The sequence below is a fragment of the Anolis carolinensis genome, chromosome 5, assembly GCF_035594765.1.
Source record: "Anolis carolinensis isolate JA03-04 chromosome 5, rAnoCar3.1.pri, whole genome shotgun sequence".
Taxonomy (NCBI): Eukaryota; Metazoa; Chordata; class Lepidosauria; order Squamata; family Dactyloidae; genus Anolis; species Anolis carolinensis.
The window spans coordinates 43595462-43622679 of NC_085845.1; the positions used below are offsets into that span (position 1 = coordinate 43595462).

The 27218-nt window shown below is 41.1% G+C and overlaps 2 protein-coding genes across 4 annotated transcripts in view; one reads left to right on the forward strand and one right to left on the reverse strand.

Moving 5' to 3' along the window:
• Positions 1-2599: 2599 nt before the first annotated feature.
• noct (nocturnin) lies at positions 2600-19245 on the forward strand. Of its 2 annotated transcripts, none has more exons than XM_062980887.1 (3): positions 2600-3235; positions 17080-17349; positions 17942-19245. In XM_062980887.1, exons 1-3 carry the CDS (start codon positions 3028-3030, stop codon positions 18775-18777), a joined length of 1314 nt encoding a protein of 437 aa, XP_062836957.1. In that variant the 5' UTR covers positions 2600-3027; the 3' UTR covers positions 18778-19245. The 2 variants fall into 2 exon arrangements, with proteins under 2 accessions (XP_062836957.1, XP_003221724.1); XM_003221676.4 differs by lacking the exon at positions 2600-3235 and adding an exon at positions 14015-14156.
• A 4867-nt stretch (positions 19246-24112) lies between these two features.
• Positions 24113-27218, reverse strand: part of elf2 (E74 like ETS transcription factor 2) — a 54982-nt gene continuing 51876 nt past the window's right edge. For both annotated transcript variants that reach the window (XM_003221674.4, XM_008111885.3), the window contains 2 exons: positions 26729-27073; positions 24113-25850 (listed from right to left, as the gene is read on the reverse strand). In XM_003221674.4, coding sequence (XP_003221722.1) covers positions 25220-25850; positions 26729-27073 — 976 coding nt within the window. In that variant the 3' untranslated portion in view covers positions 24113-25219. The remainder of the gene's footprint in view (positions 25851-26728; positions 27074-27218) is intronic.

The window sequence follows — 27218 nt, forward strand, 5'->3', positions numbered from 1 at the left end:
GAGGGGTTATAGACATATGATTGTACTGAGCATGTGCAGACTCAAGACACACACACACACACACACACACACACACACACACACACACATATATATATATATATATATATATATATATATATATATATATATATCAGTCGATGACCAGCAACACAAGAATCCATTTTGTATTCATTATCTGCTTGTACTTCAATGGGAGCAGTGTCTTTAATCAGACCTCAGTGGAGATGGATGCATGTATGTGTTTGATCTTCAATGAAAGCAGGTTGCTGTTTGGATTTAAATGGATATAGTATGATTATGGACTTCAGTAAGATTAGTTCAGTTACTCAACAAACTGACCCTACTTTGCACTTTATCCACTCCATGGCCCTAAGATGCTCTGATGTACAAGATCTTACCTATCCCTTAAAACTGACCATGTCTACCTCGAAGGCCTGATCATGGGTACTGATGGATTGTATCAGATTGAATTGTAACTGTGTCCGTTTTAGTAATTGTTTTGGTTCTGTTTTGATGATGTTGTTTTATTTATTTACTCTGTTTAAGTTGTTGTATGATGTTTCTGACATTGATTGTTTTTGTACCCTTGTTGGAAACTGCCCTGAGTCCTCTCGAGGAAATGGAGCGGAATATAAATAAAGTTTATTATTATTATTATATTACAAGTATACTCAAATATTATGAACAATCAGGCCTGTAGCCAGGAGGGGTTAGGGGTTCAACCCCCCCCCCCCCCGAAATTTTTCAGGTTAAAAAAAAAACCTGGTTTACTCATGAATTTTAACTGGTTAACCAAATCCCCATGCTAAGTCTATGAGATGCAAAAAATTAAGAGTCCCTCCAGGCACTATCTCAAGCAGATATTGACAGGTCTGAACCCGGGGGGCAGGTGGGTCAGGGGTTCAACCTCCCCCGAAATTTTCAAAACCCCTTCCGTATTTTTTTTCTGGCTATGGCCCTGTTCCGTCCCCCAGGACGATGGTTTGCCTTACCTATTGGTCGTTTGTTTGTTTTCCCTCCTTTACATTTTGTTTCAGCTTCTGGCTGCAAAGGCCCAGGAAAAGTGGCTTGGAGTCTGCAAGAGCTGGCTGCAGTCTTCTTTGCAATGATTGGTCAAAGAGTACAACGTCTTAGGACCGCTCTTTTTTACCAGGGTCTAGTCTCCATTTTGGAGCCTCATTTTGGCTATAGTCTTCCAACGTGCTGCAGCTGTGCAAAGCTAACTGGGACAAATCATCCTCAAAACCAGGCCAATCTAAGCCTATCCAAATTAGATAAGTATTGAACTATACTGATCTGGAATAGAAAATCTAATTAGAGGAGCAAGGTTATTCCGTAGCTTCTAGAACTAATCTTTGCTGTAAAGATAGGGAAGGAAAGAGTTTCTCCTTCTATTATAGACAGCGTGATTAGGGTGTAGTGGTTTTATAATCACCTTTGCCTTCTGGAACCAGGGATTATTCTGTAACTAAAACCTATAGAAATTTGTTTCATTTTCTGTAACTTTAAGATCTGTGCCAAGTTTACAACTTTGTATGAATAAACATCCTTTTTTAAAAAAAGTTTTCCAGACTCAGTCGTTCAATATTTTTAGGACAGCTTATAGGGATTTGCAGTTCGCCCGGATAAAGGACGGCACGTTTCAGCTTTATAGTTATTTTTTATTGTCTGGCGGACGGCACAGGCCCTGTGAACAATTGATTAAGACTGATAGCCTGTGTACTCAACATAGAGAGAAGCTGTGTGCTATCTATAGGTGAACTTCAGTAAGAAATGTGCCTATATGGTGAATTAATACAAGTTGCTTATGAGTAAACAAGATATGTTATTTTTCAAGGAAGACTTTGTTTTTATCTCTGAACCATCCTCTGCTAACCAAATATATTTTTGTAGTGGCATATCTTTGTCCTTGGCAGTCCAAAGACTTGGTTCTTCAGTCTAACAGCTGAGTTACCTGTGTGCCATTGCATGAATGCTTGTGAATATCACTTGTTCAAAGAGCTGACTTCTAACAAGGTCATGCCAAATTTGGTCCAGTGAATGAAAATACATCCTGCACATCAGATATATACATTACAATTCATAACAATAGCAAAAAAAGTAGCAAAGAAAATAATTTTATGGTTGGGGGTCAGCACAACATGAGGAATTGCATTAGGAAGGTTGAAAAATACTTCTGTAGAATCAAAGAGGGCTTTGGTGAGAAAGGACTTGAAAAAAAAAACTTTTTTTTTCCGGGCCCTATGATTCTGATTCAATGGTGTTCGAAATGTAGGCGGCTGATCAGCGACTTCTTCCTTTACTTGGCGTGTAATGAGACAATCCCTTCTTCTTCTTCTTCTTTTCTTTCTTTTTCCCACACCATGCGGAAATATGCTCTCCTCCTCCTCCTCGGGCAAAGGACACGAGGGGGCGGGTGGAAATGTCTCCTGCTCCATCCGCAACGAGCCAATCGCCGGCCGACCCCAAGTTCCCGGGAGGGGAGTCTCCCGCCAACGCCCCCCTTTGGTGTGCAGTGGTGACGCCGGCCGTGACGTCAGCAATGGAACGTTTCGGGAACCCTGCACCGGGGCCGGAACGAACCATTCTCGCGGGAGGGGTGAGAGGGGAGGTTAGGATAGGGACAAATATCACCCCAGCCTCGCCTCCTTTCGTGCTTTCTTACTCAAAGAAAGTCGCGCAGAAAGAAGCAAGGGAATAGCGATTGCCTATTTCATCCTTTTCTTTCCGTGTTCGCCCGTCTCTCTCCCTCCCCCCCCCCCCCCCCTGCATTTGGAAGGTGCCGGTTGCGTCAAAGCCGGCTGGCCGGGGGCGTGAGTTGCTCCACTGATTTGTGCCGGACACGCTTCTCCTCGCGGGATTCCCTTCCAGACGGGCAGCGGCGTGTCTCTTTCTCTTCCCAGCTTGATTGTTTGCTCTCTGTTTCTCTCGATCTCCTCGGCCCTGGAAGGCGCGGATCCGACCCCGGCTGAAGCTCCGCTTGCCCCCCGCTCTCCGCCCGCTTGCCCACCGCACCGCCCGAGGATGTATCAGAGCCCGGCGCGCTCCCTCTGCTCGGCCCTCTCCAGCCTCTGCTGCGCCCCAGCCGCCACGTCCTCCTCCTCCTCGCGGCTCCTGCGCTCCCCGGCGCCGGTCAAGAGAGCCCTTTCTTCGCCCACCCGGCTGGCCTCCGCCTCCTCCTCCTCCGGCCTCCCTCGCAGCGTTTGCGCAGCCGCAGCGACTTCTCTCGCAGGTGAGTCGAGACCTGAGTGCGCTCACTTCCTTTTCCAGTCTGAGCGACCCTACCATAATAGTAATATAATAAAATTTTATTTATATACCGCCCTATCTCCTCAAGGGACGCAGGGCGGTTTCCAACTTAGCAAGGAAACCATAAGTAAAGGTAAAGGTTTCCCCTGAGGTTAAGTCCAGTCATGTCTGACTCTCCATTTCTAAGCCAAAGAGCTGGCGTTGTCCATAGACACCTCCAAGGTCATGTGGCCGGCATGACGGCATGGAGCGCCGTTACCTTCCCGCTGGAGCGGTACCTATTGATCTACTCACATTGGCATGTTTTCGAACTGCTAGGTTGGCAGAAGCTGGAGCTAATAGCGGGCGCTCACTCCGCTCCCCGGATTTGAACCTGGGACTTTCGGTCTGCAAGTTCAGCAGCTCAGTGCTTTAACACACTTCGCCACCGGGGCTCCTCAAGGAAACCATACAGCAACATAAAACCATAGAACAACAAAGCATAATATAATAATGAGCATAAGTACACCCCCACATACAAATCAAGCAGTTAACCACAGGCTTAGGAATTAATAACAAAATACTCCCATCAGCGGGCCAGAGTACAGGGATCAAGGGTTCAACATTGCGGTGGCCAACTAACATTGCGGTGGCCAACTAACATTGCGGTGGCCAACTATAAAGCCTCCTGCCCTATGTTCCTTGGAAATTGTTTTCTGCTGCTCTGGAAACTATGACAGGGGACAATGGGCTCAACTGAGAGAATTCTGGTATGAGAGAATTAGCTATCTGCAAGGATGTTGCCCAGGAGACGCGTGGATGTTTGTGATGTTTTTACCATCCTTGTGGGAGGCTTCTCTCATGTCCCCACATGGAGTTGGAGCTGATAGAGCAAGCATGGGCAAACTTGGGCCGTCCAGGTGTTTTGGACTTCAATCCCCACCATTCCTAACAGCCGGTAGGCTGTTAGGAATGGTGGGAGTTGAAGTCCAAAACACCCGGACGGCCCAAGTTTGCCCATGCCTGTGATACAGGGAGCTCATCCACACTCTCCCCAGGTCAGATTTGAACTGGCAACCTTCAGGTCAGCAACCCAGCCTTCAAGTCATCAGTCTTGCTGGCACAAGGGTTTTTAGCCTACTGCACCACCGGGGACTCCATGGATTCAAATGACAGGAATAAAGATTCCACTTTTAAACTTAGTTACAGCTGTTCAGTAGTGGCATGGAGCCCCCGGTGGTACAGTGGGTTAAATTCTTGTGGCGGCAGGACTGATGACTTGAAGGTTGGGTTGCTGACCTGAAGGTTGCCAGTTCAAATCCAACCCCAGGAGAGTGTGGATGAGCTCCTTCTATCAGCTCCATGTAGGGACATGAGAGAAGCCTCCCACAAGGATGGAAAAAACATCCGGGTGTCCCCTGGGCAATAGCTTTGTAGACAGCCAATTCTCTCAAACCAGAAGCCACTGCTGACACAAAAAAACGTAGTAGCATAAGCTGCCCCTGATAGAGTCTCTAGAATGCAGAGGCTGGGTGGCCGTCTGTGAAGAGTGCTTTGACTGTGAACACACAATGAAAGCACTCCCAACAGATGGCCATCTAGTCTCTTTTGCCTTGTGCAGTGGTTCTAAACCTGTAGGTCCTCAGATGTGTTGGCCTTCAACTCCCAGAAATCCTAACAGCTGGTAAACAGGCTGGGATTTGTGGGAGTTGTAGAACAAACACCTGGAGACCCACAGGTTGAGAACCACTGGTCTAAAGACATCGCAAAACGTAGCAGGATGACTGAAAAAGTGACTTGTATGTATCGCCATAGGAGGATACATCCACAGCACATGTGTTAAGAATATTGACAAGCTGGGTTGCTGTGAGTTTCCTGGGCTGTATGGCCATATTCCAGAAGTTAAAGGCCAAAACATCTGGGAAGCCACAGGTTGAGAACGACTGGTCTACATGCTTGTGGATTTCAATGGCTTCTCTGTGTAGCCATTGGAATGGTGGTTGTTAGAGTGGTCCAGCATTTCTGTGTCTCTCAAATAATATGCTGTGTCCAGGTTGGTTCATCAAGTGGTCCCACCAAACGCAGCATTGCCCAAACACGAATCAAGGAACATGAAAGGCACTGCAGACTAACTCAACCAGAGAAGTTAGCCATAGCAGAGCACTTGATGAACCAACCTGGACTCAGCATATTATCTGAGAACGCCGAAATGCTGGGCCATGCTCACAATTTCCATGTCAGGCTACATAGAGAAGCCATTGAAATCTACAAGCACGTGGACCATTTCATCAGAAAGGAGGAAACCATGAAAATGAGCAAAATCTTGTTACCAGTATTAAAAAAAACTCTAAAACCAGGACAGTAAATAAAGAACACCACTCAGATAACTGAGGAATTCCAGACATGAATCAATCAGGGCCAGCTAATCACCTCCCAACAAAGAGGTGAATCCTTTGAAAGGCTATTCAATGCTAATCAAGGTGGCCAATTGTAATATTCACATTTGCCTCAAACAGACAAGAGTTCTTTCTATAAACCCTACTTGCCTAGTTTCCAACAGATCTCACAACCTCTGAGGATGCCTGTCATAGATGTGGGTGAAATGTCAAGAAAGAATGCTTCTGGAACATGGCCATACAAGCGGAAAGCTCACAGCAACTCAAAATGATGGCAGTTGGCACCAACAACAATAGAGCAGATATGTATCACCCTAGGACAATACATCCACAGCACACTTAATGTGTTAAGACTATTGCCAGGCTGCTTCATGTCCTGAGGAGAGGCTGCTAAAGATCTGGAAGCCAAATCCTATCACAAACCATTGTGAGAGTTGAGTATCTTTAGCCTAAGGAACAAGCTTGTCAGGTGATATGATCACCCTTGTTAAGTGTAATCGCTTGGATTGGGAGCACAAGACCCCCTGAAAATGAAAAGTCACACATTTTAAAAATGTTACATTTTCTAACCTGTGAAAACATCCCTCTAAGAATGTCTAGGGGTACATCTACACTGTAGAATTAATGCAGTTCAACATCACTATAGTTGCCATGGCTCGATGCTATGGAATCATGGGAGTTGTATCTTTAAAAGGTCTTCGGCTTCTGTATGCAAGAGTGCTGGTGCCTCACCAAACTGCAACTCCCATGATTCCATAACATTGAGCCAAGGCAGTTAAAGTAATGCCAAACTGCATTAATTCTACAGTGCAGATGCACCCTATTGTAGAGGGAGATGGCTCAGCATATCCATTGGGCTCATAATTAGGGCTCAAGGAGATTGGCATCCTTTTGTGATCTTATCAACCCTTTCATTATCCTGTGCAGGTTGAGTTTCCATTTACAGGTGGACATCTGAGGATGTGATGGCTCAATACTATGAAATCCATGGAGTTGTAGTTTGGTGAAGCATCAGCAATTTTTGGAAGAAAAGGCTAGAGATTTTATAAAAGTACAACTCCCACTATTCCATAGCATAGAGCCATGCCAGTTAAATTGAGGTCAAACTACATTAGATCTACAGTGTAGATGCACTCTTAAGTCTAGACTCAGGCTGTGAGTTATGCTTCCATGTGGCATGTTTAAAACGTTTGTGATCATTTTAAACATACACTGGAATTCAAATGATGTCTTCAAAAAACACCGAAGTCTGTGTTAACTATAACTGTTTTTGTCCTGTTGAAAAGCAAACAAATATCATGTTGCTTTTTATTTTGCTTCTGCCAAGGAAATATTATGACGTTATTCAGGATATATCATGTTCATGCAATGCAGAGAAAACATGTTGTGTAATACCCAATGGGGATAAATAAGTAATACTGGAGATTTCCATGTCTTCCCTAACTTCTTTAGGAATGGATCTGTGTAGATTATCTTTCTGCTATCCTCACCTGCATCCCCTGTAGCACTCTTAACATATCCAATCCCATTTGATTTTGGAAGCCAAGGAGAATTAGGTATGGTGGGGATCTGCAAGGAATACCAAGGGTTTTCCAGAATGTATTAAGAAAGGATATTTAGAAAGCTACTGTCGTCATACTGACAATGTTGGGCTATAGCAGGCATGGGCAAACTTCTATCTTCCGGGTGGAGGACTTCAACTCCCACAATTCCTAACAGTCAGTAGGTTGTTAGGAATTGTGGGAGTTGAAGTCCAAAACACCAGGAAGGCCAAAGTTTGCCCATGCCCTGGCTACAGCGACCAATGACTCAATGGTCTTTTCAGTAGTTATAGGCTAATAATCTTGACTTGATCCCATCACACATGCACTCAAAAATGATTGTTTCAAAAGGAATGTATTGGGGGGGGGGGGGGGTTGAATGAAGAGGAGTGTTGTCTGATGATATGAATAGAGTATGGCCCCTATATTTGAAGGCGATATGTTCCTGGATTTCGCATGAATGTCATAGATTCATGCGGGAAGACCTAGAAAATGTCTAGAAAGGGCATGTTTTGTCGGAAGTGGATAAATGAAACAATGGGTCTCAGACCAATGGGTATAGGGGTCATAAAAGAGAGAAGAGCTAAAACCATTAGAAGACCGTTGCATCTGCATTTCATTTGATCTAATAATTTATCTTGCCCTTTTTGACTGGTTTTTCTTTTCTTTTTTAAACTAAGATGCAATAGGCTATCTGATTTGATAGCCTTTACTGTAGCAGCTTGAGATAATTTAAGACACCTTATCAGGACCGGCTGTTAAGAATTGTGGGAGATAAAGTCCAAAATGCCTGGAGGGCTGAAGTTTGCCTGTGCCTGCCTTAGATAAAGTGAAATGTCCACAAGTACCAGGAATAGTTCAGCCACACCCGCTCCTGTCTTTTGCCAGCTTGTAGTTCATTGAATTTCTGCTCTTCCCTACCTTGAGAACTTTAAAAGCAATTCATGAAATGTTACCTCATTCGAAAGGCGTGCCATGCAACCCAGTATTGTATACATAAATTCCAGTGAGTTCAGATGGGCCTATTCCCAAGGAAGCACGTGCAGAGGTGTACCTATGGAGGAGCAAAATGAGGGGTATCAAGTTCAAGTAGAACAAATTGGCTGTGAATCATCCACCAAGAATGCATCCATATATCTTTGTGCAATGTTTAGTCTGGGTCAGTGGTTCTTAACCTTTAGAGCCCCCGGTGGCGCAATGGGTTAAACCCTTGTGCCGACAGGACTGCTGATCGAAAAGTGGCAGTTCAGATCTGGGGAGCAAATGAGCTCCCGTCTGTCAGCTCCATTTTCCCATGTGGGGACATGAGAGAAGCCTCCCACAAGATGGTAAAACATCAAACATCAGGGTGTCCCTGGGGCAACGTCCTTGCAGACAGCCACTTCTCTTAAACCAGAAGCAACTTGTAGTTTCTCAAGTCATCCCTGACACACACACAAAAGACCTTTAACTGTCCAAATGTTTGGGACTTCAGCTCCCATAATTGCTTGGCCAGTGTGGATTAGCAATTTTAGTATTGGAATACAACCCTGGAAACCAGTGTTTGAATCCTCATTCAGCTATGAAAACCATTGAGTGACATTGGGTTTTCTGAGGCTCTCTCAGCACTGTTGAAACTCAGGCCAGTGTAATGTTAAGATATGCATACAGTCTCAGAAAAGCACCTAACATCCCATATTTGGCTTTTCATTATTTCTCTGGAATAATTTCTATGGGATAGTATTTTCCCTGGAGGATTCCCCCTTTGCAGAATTTAAATTTGGAGTGAGTTGTTCTTCTAAAGCCTAGATCATACTTGAAACAATATGGTTGCTTGGAGCTAAGTCCTTTCATTGTCATTAGGCTCGCACATCTTGCAGCACAAAAGCAAGAGATCAAATTATTCTCATGGGATTTGCCTTTATCGTCGATGAATTGGTCTTACAGCTATAATTTTCATACCTATTAACTATGGGAGAATCTTATCAGCATCAGTTGGAACATTAGGATACGTCATTTGACAACGGTTGCTCAATTGTACAAATCTCTGATCTTGATCTGCCTCTGTTAAAAATTACTATATGTAACTGCAGTATTGAGAGACCTTGGTCATCATGGCAGAGTGCATGCTTTGCTGGCAGAAAGTTTTTAAAGCCTCCTGTAGGCCAGATCCATGCTATCTGAAACTGAAAGACTATTCCTCTCTTTAAGCTTCTCCAAACTCTGAAATCTTTGGAGAACAACTTTCTCCCAATCCTGCCACACTCACAGATATGTGTGGAAGGAATATAACAGAGGGCTTTTTTTGAAGGCTGCTCCCAGAACCTAAAATTTCCTCCCAAGAGAGACTCTCCTTGCTGGTCTTCCATTGAATGACATTCAACAGATGTCTGGGAACTTAGAGACATGTTTTATATCTTTTAGATTTTATTTGTTATATTTTAACAGTTTTTAATCCAGTAGAGCAGTGGTTCTCAACCTGTGGGTGCCCAGATGTTTTGGTTTTCAATTCCTAGAAAACCTAACAGCTAGGAAATTGGGAGCTGTAGGCTAAAACACCTGGGAACCCAAAGGTTGAGAACCACTACAGTAGAGAGTTTAATATCATTTTAAACATAATTTTCTAACTTTTTAAAACTAGTTTTGTGTTACTTTTTTCTTTTTACAAAAATTGTAAGGCACCTTGAATCCCAGCTTTGGGGAAAAGGCTCTAAATAAACCAGTACTGTACAATAAAGGTGACAACCCCTGGATTGTCAGGCCAGGAAAGGATCAGAGAGCTAATGATGGCAAAGATGCCTTCCTGTAGAGTTGTTGGCAGCCACAGTTGGTGTACAAATAGTTTGACCTCGTGTGAGATCACTTCCTGGGTTCATAGGGCTGAGGAGTTTTTCCTCGTTAGTTATCACAACGTTGTTAACTCAAACTCTTTAGTAGCAAAGAGTTCTTACAACATAGTCTTGCAAACTCCAAGTATAATCATGGCAATAAGATATTTATATTACACGTGAAAGTTACCTTAAAAAACTGAAATTAATATCTGAAACTTGAAATCCTCCTTTAGTTCCCTGAGATAGAGATCTCTTTAAACTAGAAGTGAGAATCATGACCCTACAGTTCTTGCTGGACTTCAGCTCCCAACAGCCCCAGCCAGCACAGCAAACTATCTGTGGCAAGATATAAAACCACCATAGACAGGACTCTGCAAACATTCACCTGGCCGTAAAGTTGTGACACTGGAGTATAATTAATCATTTCAGTATCTTAGTTGATATCTGAGCCAAACCATGCAGTCGATGCTATACCAGTATGTAAAGGAGACCAGTAAATGACAGGGAAGTGGAGATGATCCAGCTGCTTCTTGGATTCCAAATTGCTCGTGTTCACCAAAAATCTTGAAATACTTGATGCTGAGGCATTGAGCAATACAGATTTGGAAATATTACTAAATTTGTCTAATGCGGTGGTTCTCAGCCTGGGATCCCCAGATGTTTTTGGCCTACAACTCCCAGAATGCCCACCCAGTTTACCAGCTGTTAGGATTTCTGGGAGTTGAAGGTCAAAAACATCTGGGAACTCCAGGTTGAGAACCACTGGTCTAATGAGGATTTTGTTTAATTATTCACAGAGAACATTGTTTTATTGTACCTCAGGCTGTAATCCAAGGTCTGAATTCTCATGAGTCTGGTGGAATTAGGTCTGAGCAAATGTGCTTAGAATTGCAGTGCTAAACATGTAAGTATGCCTTTGGATTTACTAGTAGCTGACAAGAGTTCCCTCTTTCACAAGTCTTAGATTGATTCTGCAGATGCCAAGAAATAGTGCTGAGCAAACTGATTGCAAAAGTATGGTTGTGTAATTTGCTGCGTCTTACTTAGGTATGATTAAGCAAATAGTTTGTCCTACTGGAAGCTACAATATTCTTCTGTATTGGTTATGTAAAAGTAGCTGCTGGACTTTCACATGGCATTTTTTTCAAGGCTTCATGTTTAATTTCACCTTCACAAACTTTGTCAAGGGTTTATATCACCTAAAGTTGTCATAGTGCCAGCCAGGAAAGTCACAAAACGTCTGATGATGATATGAAACGGACTCATTAAAAAGCATGTTGGGAAAAATAGCCTACCAGGGTAGCTTCCTTTAACCAGATGCCCTCTGAAAGTATTTAATGCCAACTTCCAAAATCACCCAGTCAGTTCTGCCTTAGAGTTTGTGAGAGCTGCTATCCATCAAGCCTGGAGAAGGCAGCTCTTCAAATAGGACGGGATGTGGTTCTTAAAATGGACTAGCAATGGAGTGAAGCACTTTCCTTACGAAGTACAGATTTTAAGCTGGGGTTTCTAGACTTCCCAAGGAAGAATCTGGTTTTTATCTAGTGGACACAAGCTGCTTTCTGGTTCATTGGGGCATTATGTTTTCATAAGGATGGCTGAACTACGCTTGCTGAGAATGCCACTGCAGTATTTCTCTGTTGCAATGCAGCAGCAGGAGCACAAGCAGTTTTATGAGACTAGACTGAGCAGTGTGGTCTGTCACGTAAGGCAGAAAGCAGGCAGGATAAAGTTGCAATCTGTACAGTTACCCCAGAATGGAAAAAAGATTTAAGGCATTGCAACAAATCAGAACAATGCAGCCCTGTAGTTTTAAACTGGATTTGGCAGCAGGATCTTTAAATAGGATATGCTACACTTTAATCCTTGTTTTTAATGGTTAAAATGTTTTAATAGAATTGTTTACTATTTTATTGTATTTTGTTTTAACTGAACACTGCAAGTCCCTTATTGGGAGAAGGTGGGATGAAAAATAAATTACTGATATGGTAATAATAATAATAATAATAACAATAATAATAATAATAATAATAATAATAATAATAATAATAATACTTTATTTTTATACCCCGCCTCCATCTCTCCGAAGGGACTCGGGGCAGCTTACATGGGGCCAAGCCTGGATAAAACAGCAAACAACATACAATAACATCAGAAAAGCCAGACTAAAAGTAAATTAACATTCTAAACATAATTTAAAAATATATATGTATAAAGGACAATCATGGTAAAAACATGGATTTGGCACCCAAGTAGATAAAATAAAATGAACTGGGTAATAGCAGTTGCACATGATAAATGTTGGGGTTGGGAGGAGAGGAGGGACAGTTAAGTAAAAGTGACACTTCTGGAAACCCTCTTTCATTTTTTGCAGCATTGCAGCAAACATAAAAGAGTGGAACAGGAAAAGGGACAGTGCAGGAGAAAAACTTGCAAGGTTGTTTTTACCATCCTTTTTCTCCACTGGGCCATATTTTTGCAATCACAATTAATACAGGCATGAATTGTAGAATCCTTCTTTTGGAATATCTCTCATGCCCGGAATATTATTTAAGCAGATTGTGGTCTTTAGGATTAGTTCACAATTACATTAATGAAGGGTGGAGTTTTCCTACTTAGAAACCCTCTCCCCATCAGTTTATAAATGTTTCTGGCTTTTCTTTGGATATATATTTTAATGAAGTGCCAAAGCTGTGTCTTAAGGCGACAGGCCAGGTTGTTCCACATTTTAATGAATTTACAATAATTCCATGTACAGCAGCTCTATGTATCCACAGATTCTGCTTGCACAGTTCAACCATCCACCTCTTGAAAATACGAGGGTGGGTCAAAAGGTTTTACCTTTGTCATAAAAATGTTATGAATGAACATATAACAGCAGAATTTGCTACAGATCATAGCCTGAACTATCCTCTACGCAAAAAAACCCGTTCAACATAGTCACCATCAATTTGTACACATTTGCGCCATCATTTAACCCAGGCATCAAAACCATTTTAGAAAAATTCAGGGTTTTGCTTTGTGACCCATGATTTTAAAGCTGTTTTAACATCATTCAAGTCATTGAATCTGAAACCACATAGGTTGTCTTTCAAAGCACCTGAACAATGCTAATCAAGCTGGCCAATTGCAACATTGACTCTTGCATCAGGCAGACAAGAGTTATTTCTCCCACCCTGGACATCCCGCAGATATATAAACCCCACTTGTCTAGTTTTCAACAGACCTCACAACCTCTGAGGATGCCTGCCATAGATATGGGTGAAATGTCAGGAGATAATGCTTCTGGAACATGGCCATACAGTCCAGAAACCTCACAGCAACCCAGTGATTCCAGCCATGAAAGCCTTTGACAACACAGTGCTCTTCTTATTCTTAGTTTGTTGTTGAGAAGTTTTCAAACTCTTTTGTTTTGGGAGGGGGAAACAAAGGAGGTGTGTAGCCAAAAGGTGTCAAAGAATATGGTAAGTTGCCAACTTCTAAAAGGGATGAAGGGTTGGAAAGCCAGCACATAAATCCTTTACACATTCCTGGGCTGGGTGTGTTGCTGAAATAATGTTTTCTGGTGTGTAAGTGTGATCTCAGCCAGGATATGATGAACTTCTGGGAATGTGGCTGAAAGTGCAGTTGTAAGAGAATAACTGATTACTCATGGAAGCAATTGAGAAGTGAAAACATGCTAGAAGTTAATAGCCTAGGAGGGCTGAGATTCTCTTGTGCCTGATGCAAAGTTAAACCTTTCATTTCCCTCTCATAAAGAACACAATGTCACATTCTGAAGGAGTGAGTGGAAAAGAGTCATCAGACAAACTTTTCAACAACAAAAAAACAGCAATCAAATAGTAGCATTCACATGTTTGATATCACATGGGTTAATATGGCAGTGGGGAATGGAAACTTTTGACATGTGAGGGCACGCTGGCTTATGTTGTAAGAGCAGGTTTCACTCTCGATTTTGCAAAAGTTGCTAAGTAACTGAATGTAATTGTGAGTGTGGGTTTTTAAAAACCCTGTTCCCATTGGGAACAGTTCTGTAGAAGTACACTAGGTGTCACCAATGGAGTAGCACAACCTCAATGCAATGCTGCTCACATGACATTGGAGGCTGGCAGCTCTGTGTGAGATTCACCATTAGACTTGTTTACTCCTCCCGTAGATGTATTCGTCCTGCTTATCAGGTGTGTATTCTCAATTAACTTCATTCAATGTTGTGTTTTTACTTGATGTGTTGCAAACTCTGTTGTGTAGAACTGACAGAACTGTAGTAGCCTTGCTAGATTTGTATCACAGAGCTAGGGCTATCCTTCATATAAATTTTAACCTGCTTCTTACTAACTGTTGGACAGAAATAGTTGCAAAAGAAAAGACACTCCTGGCATCTTGGAAAGCATGCTTATAAAGAGCAAGATTGCCCTTCAACACTCTAAAAGAAGTGGTGATGTGATTTTTTTTAAGTCGCTGAAAGGATAGTGTGATTTAATGTAAGACTGCTGCTATTTTTTTGGTTACTATTCATGTACTGGGTATCTGCAGAAAAAAAAACTGTCTTGTATGTTTCTGTGCCAAAAAGTTGGCCAGTTCTCCAAGTGAATGGAGTACTTCACAGAGATAATGGTGTCCTTGTGTTGGGTCTACGATCTATCAGCCTGTGTCAAGCTTTGTGTGCAATGTCATCCGGAGGAAGACCTTTTAGCAAAGTCATGATAGCAGTGGAATCTTTGGCAACTGTGGCGCAGTCTGTATTTGCTGAGTTAAATGAAGTTGTTGAGACACTGGAAGTAGCAAGCACTGTCTGTTTCCAGATAACAACGTAAAATATTGTTCAGCCTTACTGAAAAGAATTTGCAACTCATTCTGTGTTGCGAACTCACCAAGTACTAAGTCACACCTCTGTGGAGGATTCAGCTGTTCTTTGAAAGTCATAACTCACAACTTTCTGGTGCACTTTAATGATAACGATAGGAATGTTTTGGAAGCCAGTTATTTCTTTAGTAATATCAGGATTTCTCCCTGTTTTTTCTCCCTTGAGGATAAAGGGGAACAAAATCAATTGCATCTTTTTTTGTCTTGTTTATAAAGTGTCAGTGATGCACTAACAGAACATTTATGACGGATTTGGCCTTTCTTGATGAACTCTGACATTAGACAATTTGGCATGGACAAGAGATTACATAAGAGGTGCAACTGTTTAGTATGAAGCTGCCTTGTTTGGTATATTCTGTCACACTTTTAGTAGCAGCTATTGTAGGCGTTAGTACAGTTGCATTATACAGTCTAGTGGGAAATGTTGGCAGTAAGTCATTTTTGGATTTGATACAAAGAGCTTGAGAAGCAAGCGAAAAGTTGGGATCTTTAGGGTTGTAAGGCAGATGTTTTGATCATGGAATGCTTCCATTACTGAAAATTATTCATAATTACTAATTTCTAATAAATGAAAAGCATTTATTGAAGGAACCTAGATTTAGAAGTTGTGCATAACTTCCATGGCAAAATACTCTAGTTCAGTAGTTCTCAACCTATGGGTCCCCAGGTGTTTTTGGCCTACAACTCCCAGAAATTCCAGCCAGTTTACCAGCTGTTAGGATTTCTGAGAATTGAAGGTCAAAACATCTGGGGACCCACAAGTTGAGGACCACTGCTCTCGTTTGTATCACAACTACATATATGCCCATGGAGTCACATTCTCTGGGGTTAGTGGCACAGGACCCCCATAAAAATGAAAAAACTGAATAAAGAAAATGTTGTTTTTTAACCTGAGAATACCTCTGTAAGAATTTCTAGGTCTCATAGCATGACTCAATGGTCATCATTTACTGAAAGCTGGCTAGAGAATCACATTAAGTCATCTAAAGATTCCTAAAGAAGTGTTCTTTCTAGAAATGTCTACAAATTTGACCATTTTGGAAAACCTAGAGATTCCTAGAGAGATTTTTAATAAGATCCATAAAAGCCCAAACTGCAGGTGTGGATGACTGTACTGATTTCTTTATTTATAGCTAGACTGTTTCTCGTTCAACAGCAATTTACCTTTGACGGAACCAGCAAAAATATCCACTAAATAAATCCAAGCTTAAATTTAGGAAATACATATTTTTGTCAGAACTGTTCAACAATCCAAGAATTTGTAATTGTTGGCTAGCCAATACAAACCATTTTTATACTAAGACCCTTCCAGCAGTTTTGGCCATGCTGGTTGTCTGATTGAAGAAGCAATGCAAAAACATCTGGGTGGCATCAGCTTCTGGAAGTCTGCCATGAACAAATGACATATTTTGGGGATTGGTCAGGAAAGACTTCATTCACTCAAGACTTTTGAATGTGGGAGACTTTTTAACTGACCATTATTGTATTTTTATCACTATTACGTTCTAGCCGCTTTTTTAATTGTAGTAAATTAATCCTTTAATACTATTTATTTTTTAACCATGTGTTCTATTTTAATTTATATTGCAAGCCTCTTTGTGTTCTCCCATATCAGAAGAAAACAGAATAGAATCGTAGAGTTGGAAGAGACCTCATGGGTCATCCAGTCCAACCAGTAAATATATAAATAGTGTACAGTATTTTTAAAACATTTCATTAAATGTTTACACAATTTAAGTATCCTACATGCTCTTTATGTAATATGTATGTATTACATTTATAGCCTCCCTTGCATCTTAGTAGTTTAATCCAAAGCACCGAAATTTCAGCAATAACCCAGTTTGATGCTTCCTGATCTTATATTTGTCATATGTATATAGCCAATGTAAGATCATGAAGGATCAAGCTGGATTATTGCTGAAAATTTGATGCTTGCATTAACCCAATTAAGAAAGATATTTTAAAAATGCCACCTTTTATTGCTCTTTATAGTCTGCTGTGATTGTTTACAAGTGTTGGTTTGGAGAAGGGGACACTTATAGACCACTAGTGATTTTTTGACTGTTTAAAGGGACACACTGCCTTATTTATATATACTGATTGTATGATATGTCCACTGTTAAATTAACTAATTTTGAACTGCATTAAGAAAACCTCATTGTGTCTAACCTACTTATGAAAAGAGATATCTAATACTTAGCTTTGACAATGAATTTTGTTCTTCTTTATCCCTCACAGTACATTCCATGGGCAACAGTACTAGCAGGCTTTATAGTGCTCTCGCAAAGACTTTAAGTAGCAGTACTTCCTCCAAACATCAAGAATATTTGGAACAGACAGACCCTGAGCTGTTGGATCCCATAGATCCCAAGGATCTGCTTGAAGAATGCCAGATTGTTCTTCAGAAACGCCCTGCCCGGCTCCAGCGAGATTTTGTGGATCTGAGGACCAACTCTGCCAGACGTCACCAACCCATTAGAGTCATGCAGTGGAACATACTTGCCCAAGGTATGGACTTGAATTGGGGAACCATTCTTCAGTTTAGGGTAAAATCAACATTGAATTACGTCATATCCAGAAGTGGTTACTGGTGATAAAGAAAAAAGTCTTTACTAACAAAATAGGGGAGGAGAGAATTTTCAGCAATCCGTTTCACTGCTTCATAATCTCCCAAATCTGAACAGGTGGTGGAACATAGTAGACATTAGAGAGAATTGCTGAATATTGTCTTCTCTGGCAACTGAATGGCCCTACTAAGTAAATAGATGTTCATACTTATATTTTCTAGAGCAGAATGGCTAAAATGGAGAAGCAGATCAGTGCAGAGAATGGCAGTAGAGCAGGTTCTGTCAGCTTTATCTTCAGCTAAGTTACTTTTTGCAAGATTTTGGGAAGAGTAATTTTTTCAGGTATCACTCAATAGTGATAGTCTGCAGTACACAAGCACAAAAGCATTGTAGAATGAATAGCATAGAATGTAAGTGTCCAGGCAAATTTATTTGCTTTTGCTTTGAAATTCCATCACCCTCAAAAGTTGTTAAGATAGACAATAGCGTGTAAAAATGTCTTAATAGTTATGAATGTCCTGTTTTCCTTCTAGCTCTTGGTGAAGGCAAAGACAACTTCATTCAGTGCCCTATGGAAGCTCTGAGGTGGGAGGAAAGAAAATGCCTGATTCTCGAAGAGATCCTTGCTTATCAACCAGATATCTTGTGCCTCCAGGAAGTAGACCACTACTTTGATACCTTTCAGCCTCTGCTCAGTCGAATGGGGTACCAGTGTACTTTCTTGCCCAAACCATGGTCTCCCTGTTTAGATGTGGAATGTAACAATGGGCCAGATGGCTGTGCCTTGTTCTTCCTCAAAGACAGATTTAGTCTTGTCAAAAGCACCAACATCAGGTTGACTGCCATGAAACTGAAAACCAACCAAGTGGCTATAGCTCAAATACTGAAATGCAATGAAACGGACAGACTGTTTTGTATTGCTGTTACTCATTTGAAAGCTCGCAATGGCTGGGAAAGATTTAGATATGCTCAAGGGGCTGACCTTCTTGAGAACCTGAAACGGATCACCCATGAAGCAGAGATTCCACTCATTGTTTGCGGTGACTTCAACGCCGACCCCACTGAAGAGGTGTACAAGGAATTCTCCACCTCCAGTCTGAACCTCAACAGTGCTTACAAGCTGCTGAGTGCCGATGGGCTGTCAGAACCCCCATATACAACATGGAAAATACGCCCCTCTGGAGAGTGCAGGCACACGTTGGATTATATCTGGTATTCACAGCATGCCTTAAAAGTGGACAGTGCGCTCAGTCTTCTGACTGAGGAGCAAATTGGACCCAACAGGCTTCCGTCTTTCAATTACCCTTCAGACCACCTGTCTCTAGTATGTGACTTCACTTTTAATGAAGATCCCGATAGGCTTTTATAGTTAGATTAAACTAGAGGATGTGCATGTTTTTTTTTAAGCGTACAGTATTAACCTTTTTATGGGGGGGTATTTATGGATAGGTAATTATTTCTTTTCAGCTATACCCTCAAAATAAAGTTTTGTCATTAACATCTTGCTGTGACAGTCAAAACAAACAAACAAAAACCCCTTGCTAATTTATTTTAAACCGGTTTTTGCCACCTCTTGGTTTGAAGACAAGATCTACATTTATTTTTGAAACAGTTTTTATGGAAGCAGGAGTGCAGATCTGTGATTTTGGTCCTGCTAATGAGCAATTGCCCTATTTAGGATGTGTACATAGTGGGACAAAACGGTAAAATGAGCACATGTATTGCATTGAAACTGTACTTGAATGACCAAATTTTAGTAACTGCAACATTCAAACAGTTTGATTTTGGATATGAAGACTAACACAAATTTAAGTTAATTAAAATATTCTTAAAAGTTTTTCTGAGTTATATTTAATCTGTGTAGGAGGTGAGCCAAGAGCTAGCTTGACATAACACATAAATATGTGATAATATCTTTTGCTCTATATGGTCAATAATTTGGGGTTGGGAAACAGAGAAAGCAAATCACCATAACACTGATTAGATGTGAGCCCCCTCCTGTTATTTTGATGTTGCTAATTGCCATCAACTTCAATTTATGGTGACACTATGAATGAAAGATTTACAATCACACTGCCATCAAGGGCCAAAAACTCTGTGCTATTGCATCCTTGACTGAGTTTATTCATCCTTCGTGTGGTCCTCCTCTTTGCCTACTTCAACCTTCCCAAGCATTGGTGAATCATTTCTTCTCATGATATTAACAAAGTTCCTCAATTTCAGTTTATAGTTATCTTGGCTTCTAGGAATAGTTCAAGCTTGGTTTGCCCTGGGACTCATTCATTGGTATGTTTTAATTTCCGTGACATCCACATTTCAAAGTAGTTTTCTTATCAGATTTCTTCACTGTACAACTTGCACACCTTTATGTAGAAACTGGATCTATGACAGCATGTATAATCCTAATTTTAGTATTCAATGATATATCACGTCACTCCAGAATCTTGTCCAGTTCCTTGTCCAGTGCCTGGGAAACTTTGGACTAGAGCTCTCATTTTTTCAGCCCACGGGACAAGGTGGCACCACATTTCTTATCTCCACTACAGACATGTATGTGAAATTCACATTAAACAGCTATGCTATTGCTCAACAAATCATGTGAATTTTGGCCTTCCTGCCATCTGCATCACCTCATCCTGAGCTGTTCTCCGGTCTACCCCATCCCATTGCCTGCTTTCTTTTCCTTTCAGGAATCTTTGTTTCTTTTTATTTTCTTTAACTGCTCCCTTTTTCAAACATGCTTTCCTTCACCTTAGGCTTGTACTATCTTGTCTGTGATCTGAGTAACTTCATAGCAGTTAAGACTAATGCAGAACAAGAAATCGTAACTGGATATTTTCTGCTTTCCAAGCCCCTCCATCACTGGTGGGCCATTAAACCATTTGTTGTCAACATTGTCAGCATATCAACATTAACAACTATATCAAAATGAACAACAGGGACGGACAGCTGTGGAGTGTCTGGATGGCAACTCCAGATATTTAGCCCCCTGGGCTGAACCCAGTCATCCCACCACAGAAAATGTTCGGTTACTTTTGGTTTCTTACATTTGCTGTTTGGGACTTTTATCAGATGTAGGGTTGCTAGACTGAAAACTGGAGATAGATTTTGTACCTTTAAAAGTGATTTACATACAGATTTTTCAGCTGCCATTGCTTGTCACATAACCAGCTGAAATCCCCTTTTGGACATCCATTAAAGGCACAGGAGCCATTTACAGGTTTCATTCTGGCAACCCTCATCAGGAACTAAAAGAGGTAGATTAACAATTAAATGGGGAGTCATGTTCCTGAAAGGAAAAACAAGTTGTCAGTCCCTGGGTCCAAGGATCATCTGAAAGGCTCACCATCATCTGCCTATGACCCATGACATATAAATTTCAAACCACACTTCTAAAGCTGTTGCAAAAGCCTTGTAACACATCACACTACCAATGGATGCAGCTACGAGCGTAGTAAAGGTAAAGGTTTTCCCCTGACACTACGTCCAGTCATGTATGACTCTGGGGGTTGGTGTTCATCTCCATTTCTAAGCCGAAGAGCCGCCTTTGTCCGAAGACACTTCCAAAGTCATGTGGCCAGCATGACTGCATGGAGCGCCGTTACCTTCCCGCCAGAGCGATACCTATTGATCTCACATTTGCATGTTTTCAAACTGCTAGGTTGGCAGAAGCTTGGGCTAACAGCGGGAGCTCACTCCACCCCCGGATTCAAACCTGCAACCTTTCTGTCCGCAAGTTCAGCAGCTCAGCGCTTTAACACGCTGCACCACCGGGGCTCCTTGAGCGTACAACCTTGTTTTTCAAGTTGCTTCCTGACACAAGTGTGGGGTATACAAATGGCTGGTGAGGACAGCGCATTGCTGGCTGTAAATGGATCCAGACTACATATCTGTGCTTGGTTCAAATACCCTCACTTAGCTTGAATATAAGAGTTGTGCTTAAAAATAGAATTCCTTTAACAAAGCCAACTTGAATTTTAATGAATAAGAGAGAGGGGATTTGACTTCAAATCAACGAACTTGAAGCTCTGTCTTGCCTTGGGCTTTGCTAAATGAATGGCAGCCTGCCAAGCAGTTGTTCTAATGTTTTACTTGGTTAACAGGAACAGCCGGGGGGGGGGGGGGGGGGGGGGGAGAAGTCTCCATTAATGGCACACTGCACTAATGTATTTAATTCCAAGGAAGATTATTTAAATACTCAAGATTAATCTGTATACTGGGTTTCGAAATTACTTGAGTTAAGTTCACAAAGGGAAAATCTGTCCCTGGGAAAGCATGAACTAAGATATTTAGAACTTTTCCAATTCTTACTGCTTACACACTTATTAAAAATAAAGTATCCTGCCTTTTTGACCCAATGCTATGGAATTCTGAGAGTTGTAGTTTGGTGAGGCACCAGCCCTATTTAAGAGACAAGGCTAAGGACTTTGTGAAATCACAACTTCAGGATTCCACAGCATTGAGCCATAGTGGTATCAAACTGCATTAGTCTACAATGTAAATGCATCTTGAGTGGCAAGATAGACTCAGGCTAATAACACATACAAAATAAACAATCCTTACCTCAATCCCAGTGCTGCTGGGTGTACACAACATCCCTGCTTTTTGAAGCAGGAAGTGTGTCTTTTAGGCTTTAATGTGATTTTTTAAAACTGTTCTTATTCTGCAGTTTCCTGTTGCACAAAAAGGCTTGACACACACTCTTCAGTTTCATTCAGCACTTGTAGACAACAATGAGAAGGGAATTTTGGGCAAGAACATTTTCCTGTTAATTGATTCACAAGTAAACAAGACAATATTGCTCATATAGCACCACGATTTCAATAAAAATATGCAAAGTAGTAGCAGAACATGGTTTCGTATCTCACCAGGAGAAAATGTGTGACCAATTATGGCAATCTCACTGTGTTGTAATGTGTGTGATCATTGCATGGCCAGTGCTTGTTAGGAAAATGTGTTACCAAACAGAATTTTCTTCATCAGTGTAGACATGCCACAGACAATACATTGCACTCTTTCCAAAGATTGGAAAAGTTAGCTTTATGAACTAGTTTCAAGAATCTGTCAGCTATCACAGATACTGGATATGTCAGCTGTGAAAGTTGGCAGTTTACTCCATATTTTTTCTAAAACTCTACTGTTTCAATAAATCCAACATAATCCTCTTCTTTTTCTGCCAAAATAAGAGGGAGATCATGGTATGAACTATATACTTATAGCATCACTGCAATGATTTCTTATAAATTTCAATTGTTTCAAAGGTAGTAATCTGAAAGTGCAACTTCCCCTACCTTAGCCAACAAAGGACAATAAAATGAATCTTTTATCAGCTCCCTTCCAAGCAGTACTGCTGTCTCGCAGCAGCCCTTCAGAGCTTACCGGGCCTTTTGAAATTGGAGTGCTCAGGGACTAGATACAAAACACGTCTAAACATAAACTCATTCCCAAATTACCATATATTCTTCATAACTACGTGACTTTCTTACATGAAAAGCATTTCCTGGTAGGTAACAGGACAAAATCCTCATATAAATGCTTATAAATCATCCCACATTAGTTTATTGTCTTGCAAAGCTGTGAAACTAGTGTTACTGAAGCATGTGTTTGCTCGTCCCTTAGATGTGGTTTGTACATCTCCTTGCACACAGGAGAAATTTCCCTTCTAAAGTAGATGTAAATATGTAATGTCAGTAAAACCTTTACATGTGGATTCAGTGTAAAATCACGAAGATTACATCACATTTCCTGGTATCAGGGAATAGTGGGATCCTAGATTTGAAATAGATTAACCTCAATCATTCAAAGGCAAGCAGTTAGCAATGCTATTCCACCCCTGCCAGTACAATGTCTTCTACATGTCAGTACAGAAATATAGTGTTTTCTGTATTTATCCTACTGAAAACATTGCCAGAACCAGACCTGGAGTATAAAGACTACATAGAAGGCATTTAACTCCAGCAACAGCTAACATGACATAGTCGTTTAAGTGTTTGACTGGGATACTTTAAGAGCAGGGTTGGAAGCCACTTGGCCATGGAAACCCCCCTGGGCAAGTCACTCTCTCTCCACCTCAGAGGAAAACAAGGAAAACCCTCACTGACAGGTTTGCCTTAGGGCTGCCATAAGTCAGAAATAACTTTAGGGCACACAACAAAATTTACCTCCCCTGAAGCTGGCTGCAAGAAAAAAAACAAAGCACTTTTGTTATCTTTGAAAGTAGTTAGCATGCCCTTCTCCACTCTTAAGAAGCTGACTCAGTTACTATTAACTGGTGGAATGGGAAGCAACTGATTCAATTTGTTGTCGAAGGCTTTCATGGCCGGGATCACAGGGTTGTTGTATGTCTTTCGGGCTGTGTGGCCATGTTCCAGAAGCATTCTCTCCTGACGTTTCGCCCACATCTATGGCAGGCATCCTCAGAGGTTGTGAGGTATGATTCAATTGGTCAAGCAAAAGGATTTAAGCCACAGCTGGCAAAATAAATATTGCAGCAGCAAGACACAGATCTCTATTGCCTGTCCTACTAGTTTCAACAGCCTAATATCAAAGAAAACATTTTGTTCCTCATAACATTTGAAACTCTGTCCTATTTCTCTGCCTGGAACAAGATTTCCACAATAGTGAAAAATGAATCTATAATGTATTGCACCTGGATCAGCAGCAGGGGGCATATTAAGACCTTAAAAAAGAGAAAGAGACTAAGCTTAAATTTCAGGTTTGTATTTCAGTAAAACCTACTTGAATACACTTTGAAACAAGAGTACAACAAAATAGAATATACTTTAAATGTTGAATATACAAACTATTATAGTTCATTCTGAACACTGGTACTTCCCTCTAACTTCAACTAAAAAAATGTACAGGCTGTTAAACTACCTGACATGAGTTCATGCCAAGCGTGACCTTTCAAGTGACAGAGTAGAAGCTGAAGCTGAAATGTATGCACAGATGTCGGGGCTCCGTGGGCAACCCAAGCCTGGTGTAGCAAAAGGCCAAAACAGCCGGATGGCCATTTTGCCCACAATTAAGAAACTTGACAGACCTGACTACCGTACAAAATATGTTACATGTAATTCTATAACAATACTGTGCTAGGTATAAGATTTTTAAAAAATTGTTTTAATAAAAAAATGTTTTACACAAACAAGCCATTAGCTTATTTCAATAAAGATAACTGAAAATCAGTCTAAGGCTTTCATTTTAAAATCTGCTTAAGCTGTATGATACAAAAAAATCCTTCTAGATCTTCATCTTCTCGTGGAAACTCTTTTAATCCTTTCCTTTTATTCACATTCTAGAATACTTATTAGCAGAGGTTTGATTTTTTTCACATAGCACCAGTTGGATCCTGTGAGGACACAGTGGTAATTGCTGCTGGTATGCACACTAAATGCATCAGATTTGTCTTTTGTAACAGTGAGCCTCTTCCTTCTGCCGAAATCATGTATAACCAAATAACCCACACAGAACCTACTTAGTGTTCTATGTCTTAGTGTACCTTACTAATGCAAGAAGCCTCTTGAACCCTCTTTTCAGTGTTTTCCAATTTCCCAACTTCATCAGCTTCTTTAGCTGCCCAGTTTGTGAGAGGCAATTGTGTCAGTATGTGGATGTGGTTCAATTCCCACTGAAACATGGGACATTATTTAATTTCCAGTAAATTTCTAATATATGCATAACTATTAACAATTTTTCAAAATCGTTTATATCTTCTTGATTGTGTATGTTCATTTCCCTGTCTCCCTAAATATGTCAGTTTGCTTCATTCCCACAAGAGTCTATGCAAATGAATGTTCGTTGCTGCCTCTTCTTCATTTCTCACACGTTACTATTCCCTCTGCTTTCATAGTGACCGGGAGGGCAATGGCGGAGGGCGTACTGACAACGACCACGTGGGTAACTGTCTTGGTTCCATCTGCCGGCTTTTCTTCTTGCACAAGTTGCAGCGTTTTATACTCGCTGCCTTCCTGCTTTATAGCCATGGCTTCCGATTTGACCTCTGGGCCTTTTATGACTGCACTAATAACTCTGGGAGGAGTATGGCTACCTGCCTGCTGAGCAGGCATGGAGAGTCTCATCACTGGTGTCCCATGGGCTATGGATACTGGGGTAAGTGCTCTCACAGCCAGTGGCGTTCCAACGATGTTAATGCTGCCTGTCCCAGGCAAACCAGTCTTTGTTTGCAACTGGCACTGTGCAAGTTGTGTTGCAGGGATGGTGATTATTTTTGTCGGCTGCATCGTGATCTTCTCTCCATTTTCAGCAGATGCTGGCATCATCGTAGGGATTGTCTGGATTACTACCTTTGGGGTTGCTGCTGTTGTTGGGCTTGTGCTGGTCATCAACGGTGACCCTGTATTTACAGACTGCACTGCAACAGTGGATATTTTCTGTCCCAGAGACGTCATGACAACAGGCACTTGCATGGCCACCCGAACAGTCCTATCAAATAGGTTAGGATGAACACTGTATTAAAACCCAATGAGTAACATATTGTAATATTTATTTATATCCCATTTTTATCCCTAAAAAAGAGACGCAAAGCAGCTCACAATAAAACCAATACAATACAATTAAAACCTTAAAATATACTAACATGAAAATTAAAATAAACATTAAACATTAACAGTATTAAAAATAAACAGTGAAACCATTTAAACGTCTATCCATATAGCTAAAACCATATCACCCCCTGACCTGATCTTAAAAACTTCCTTCTCTAAAAAGCCTGCTGCCTCAGGAAGGATAGTATGGAGGGGACCATTCTGGCTTCGCTGGGAAGAACAGAGTTCCAGAGTCAAGGGGCAGCCATTGAGAAAGAAGGTCAGGTCTTTTGTTCCCACCAACTGAGCTTGCGATGGATGTGAGACTGAGAAAAGGGCCTCTCCTGAGGATCTCAGGGCCTGGGCAGATTCATACAAGGAGATGCAATCAGCCAAACAGCCTGGACCTGAGCCATATAGGGCTTTAAAGGTCACAACCAGGATCTGAGATTGCCAAAGCCCTGGTTAAAGCCAGAAGTAAGGTCAACCTTAGAAATCGGAAAGTAATAAGCAAAGATAAAAGGGAGTACATTCTCCTTTTTTTAACAGAGAAATTGAGAGAATGGCATCTGACACAACTCACTTCAAACTTCTGTCTATGCATAATCTGATTTATGGGTGTTTTACTGAGAACAGTTTATCCGTCTTTGTAACCTCAGTCTGAGCAATTAATTTCAAGACAGATGCAGCTCCATTAAATGATGCTACCCTGATTCACTCCTCTAATTCATTCTTTAATTCAATCTATTCAAGTAGGCAAATTAACAGAACACTAACCTGGGGGCAGGTGTTGCTGGGACCGTGGTGGTGGGAGGAGAACAAGATGTGATTTCGTGCCCTGATGACGAGATATTCACTACTCTGGTAACAGGCTTCTCTATTCGAGTGCAGTTCAACTGAGAAGCATTTTTTCCTGTGCGAGCGGAGGCTGCTGCTTTCAAGAGGTTTTCTGCAGAGAGCGATACTCGTTCCAATGACTTTTCATCCGTGGGGATTGATAATTCCTCAGTGGTGCATTCACTTTTGTCATCAATAACCACAATGTTTTTAGGCATTTCCTTAAACTGGTATACAAGCCTTTGGCCTTCAACCTTTGCTAGAATTCCTCTTTGATAGTAATATCTGCAAGAAAAAAGCAAAATGTATTCTATCTTTACTGTGAAGAACTATCTTTGACATTAGTTCTTGTTATGTGCCCTCAAAGTGGACTCTTATAGCAACCATGTTATAGGGTTTTCTTGGCAGAGGTTTACTATTGTCTTAGGCT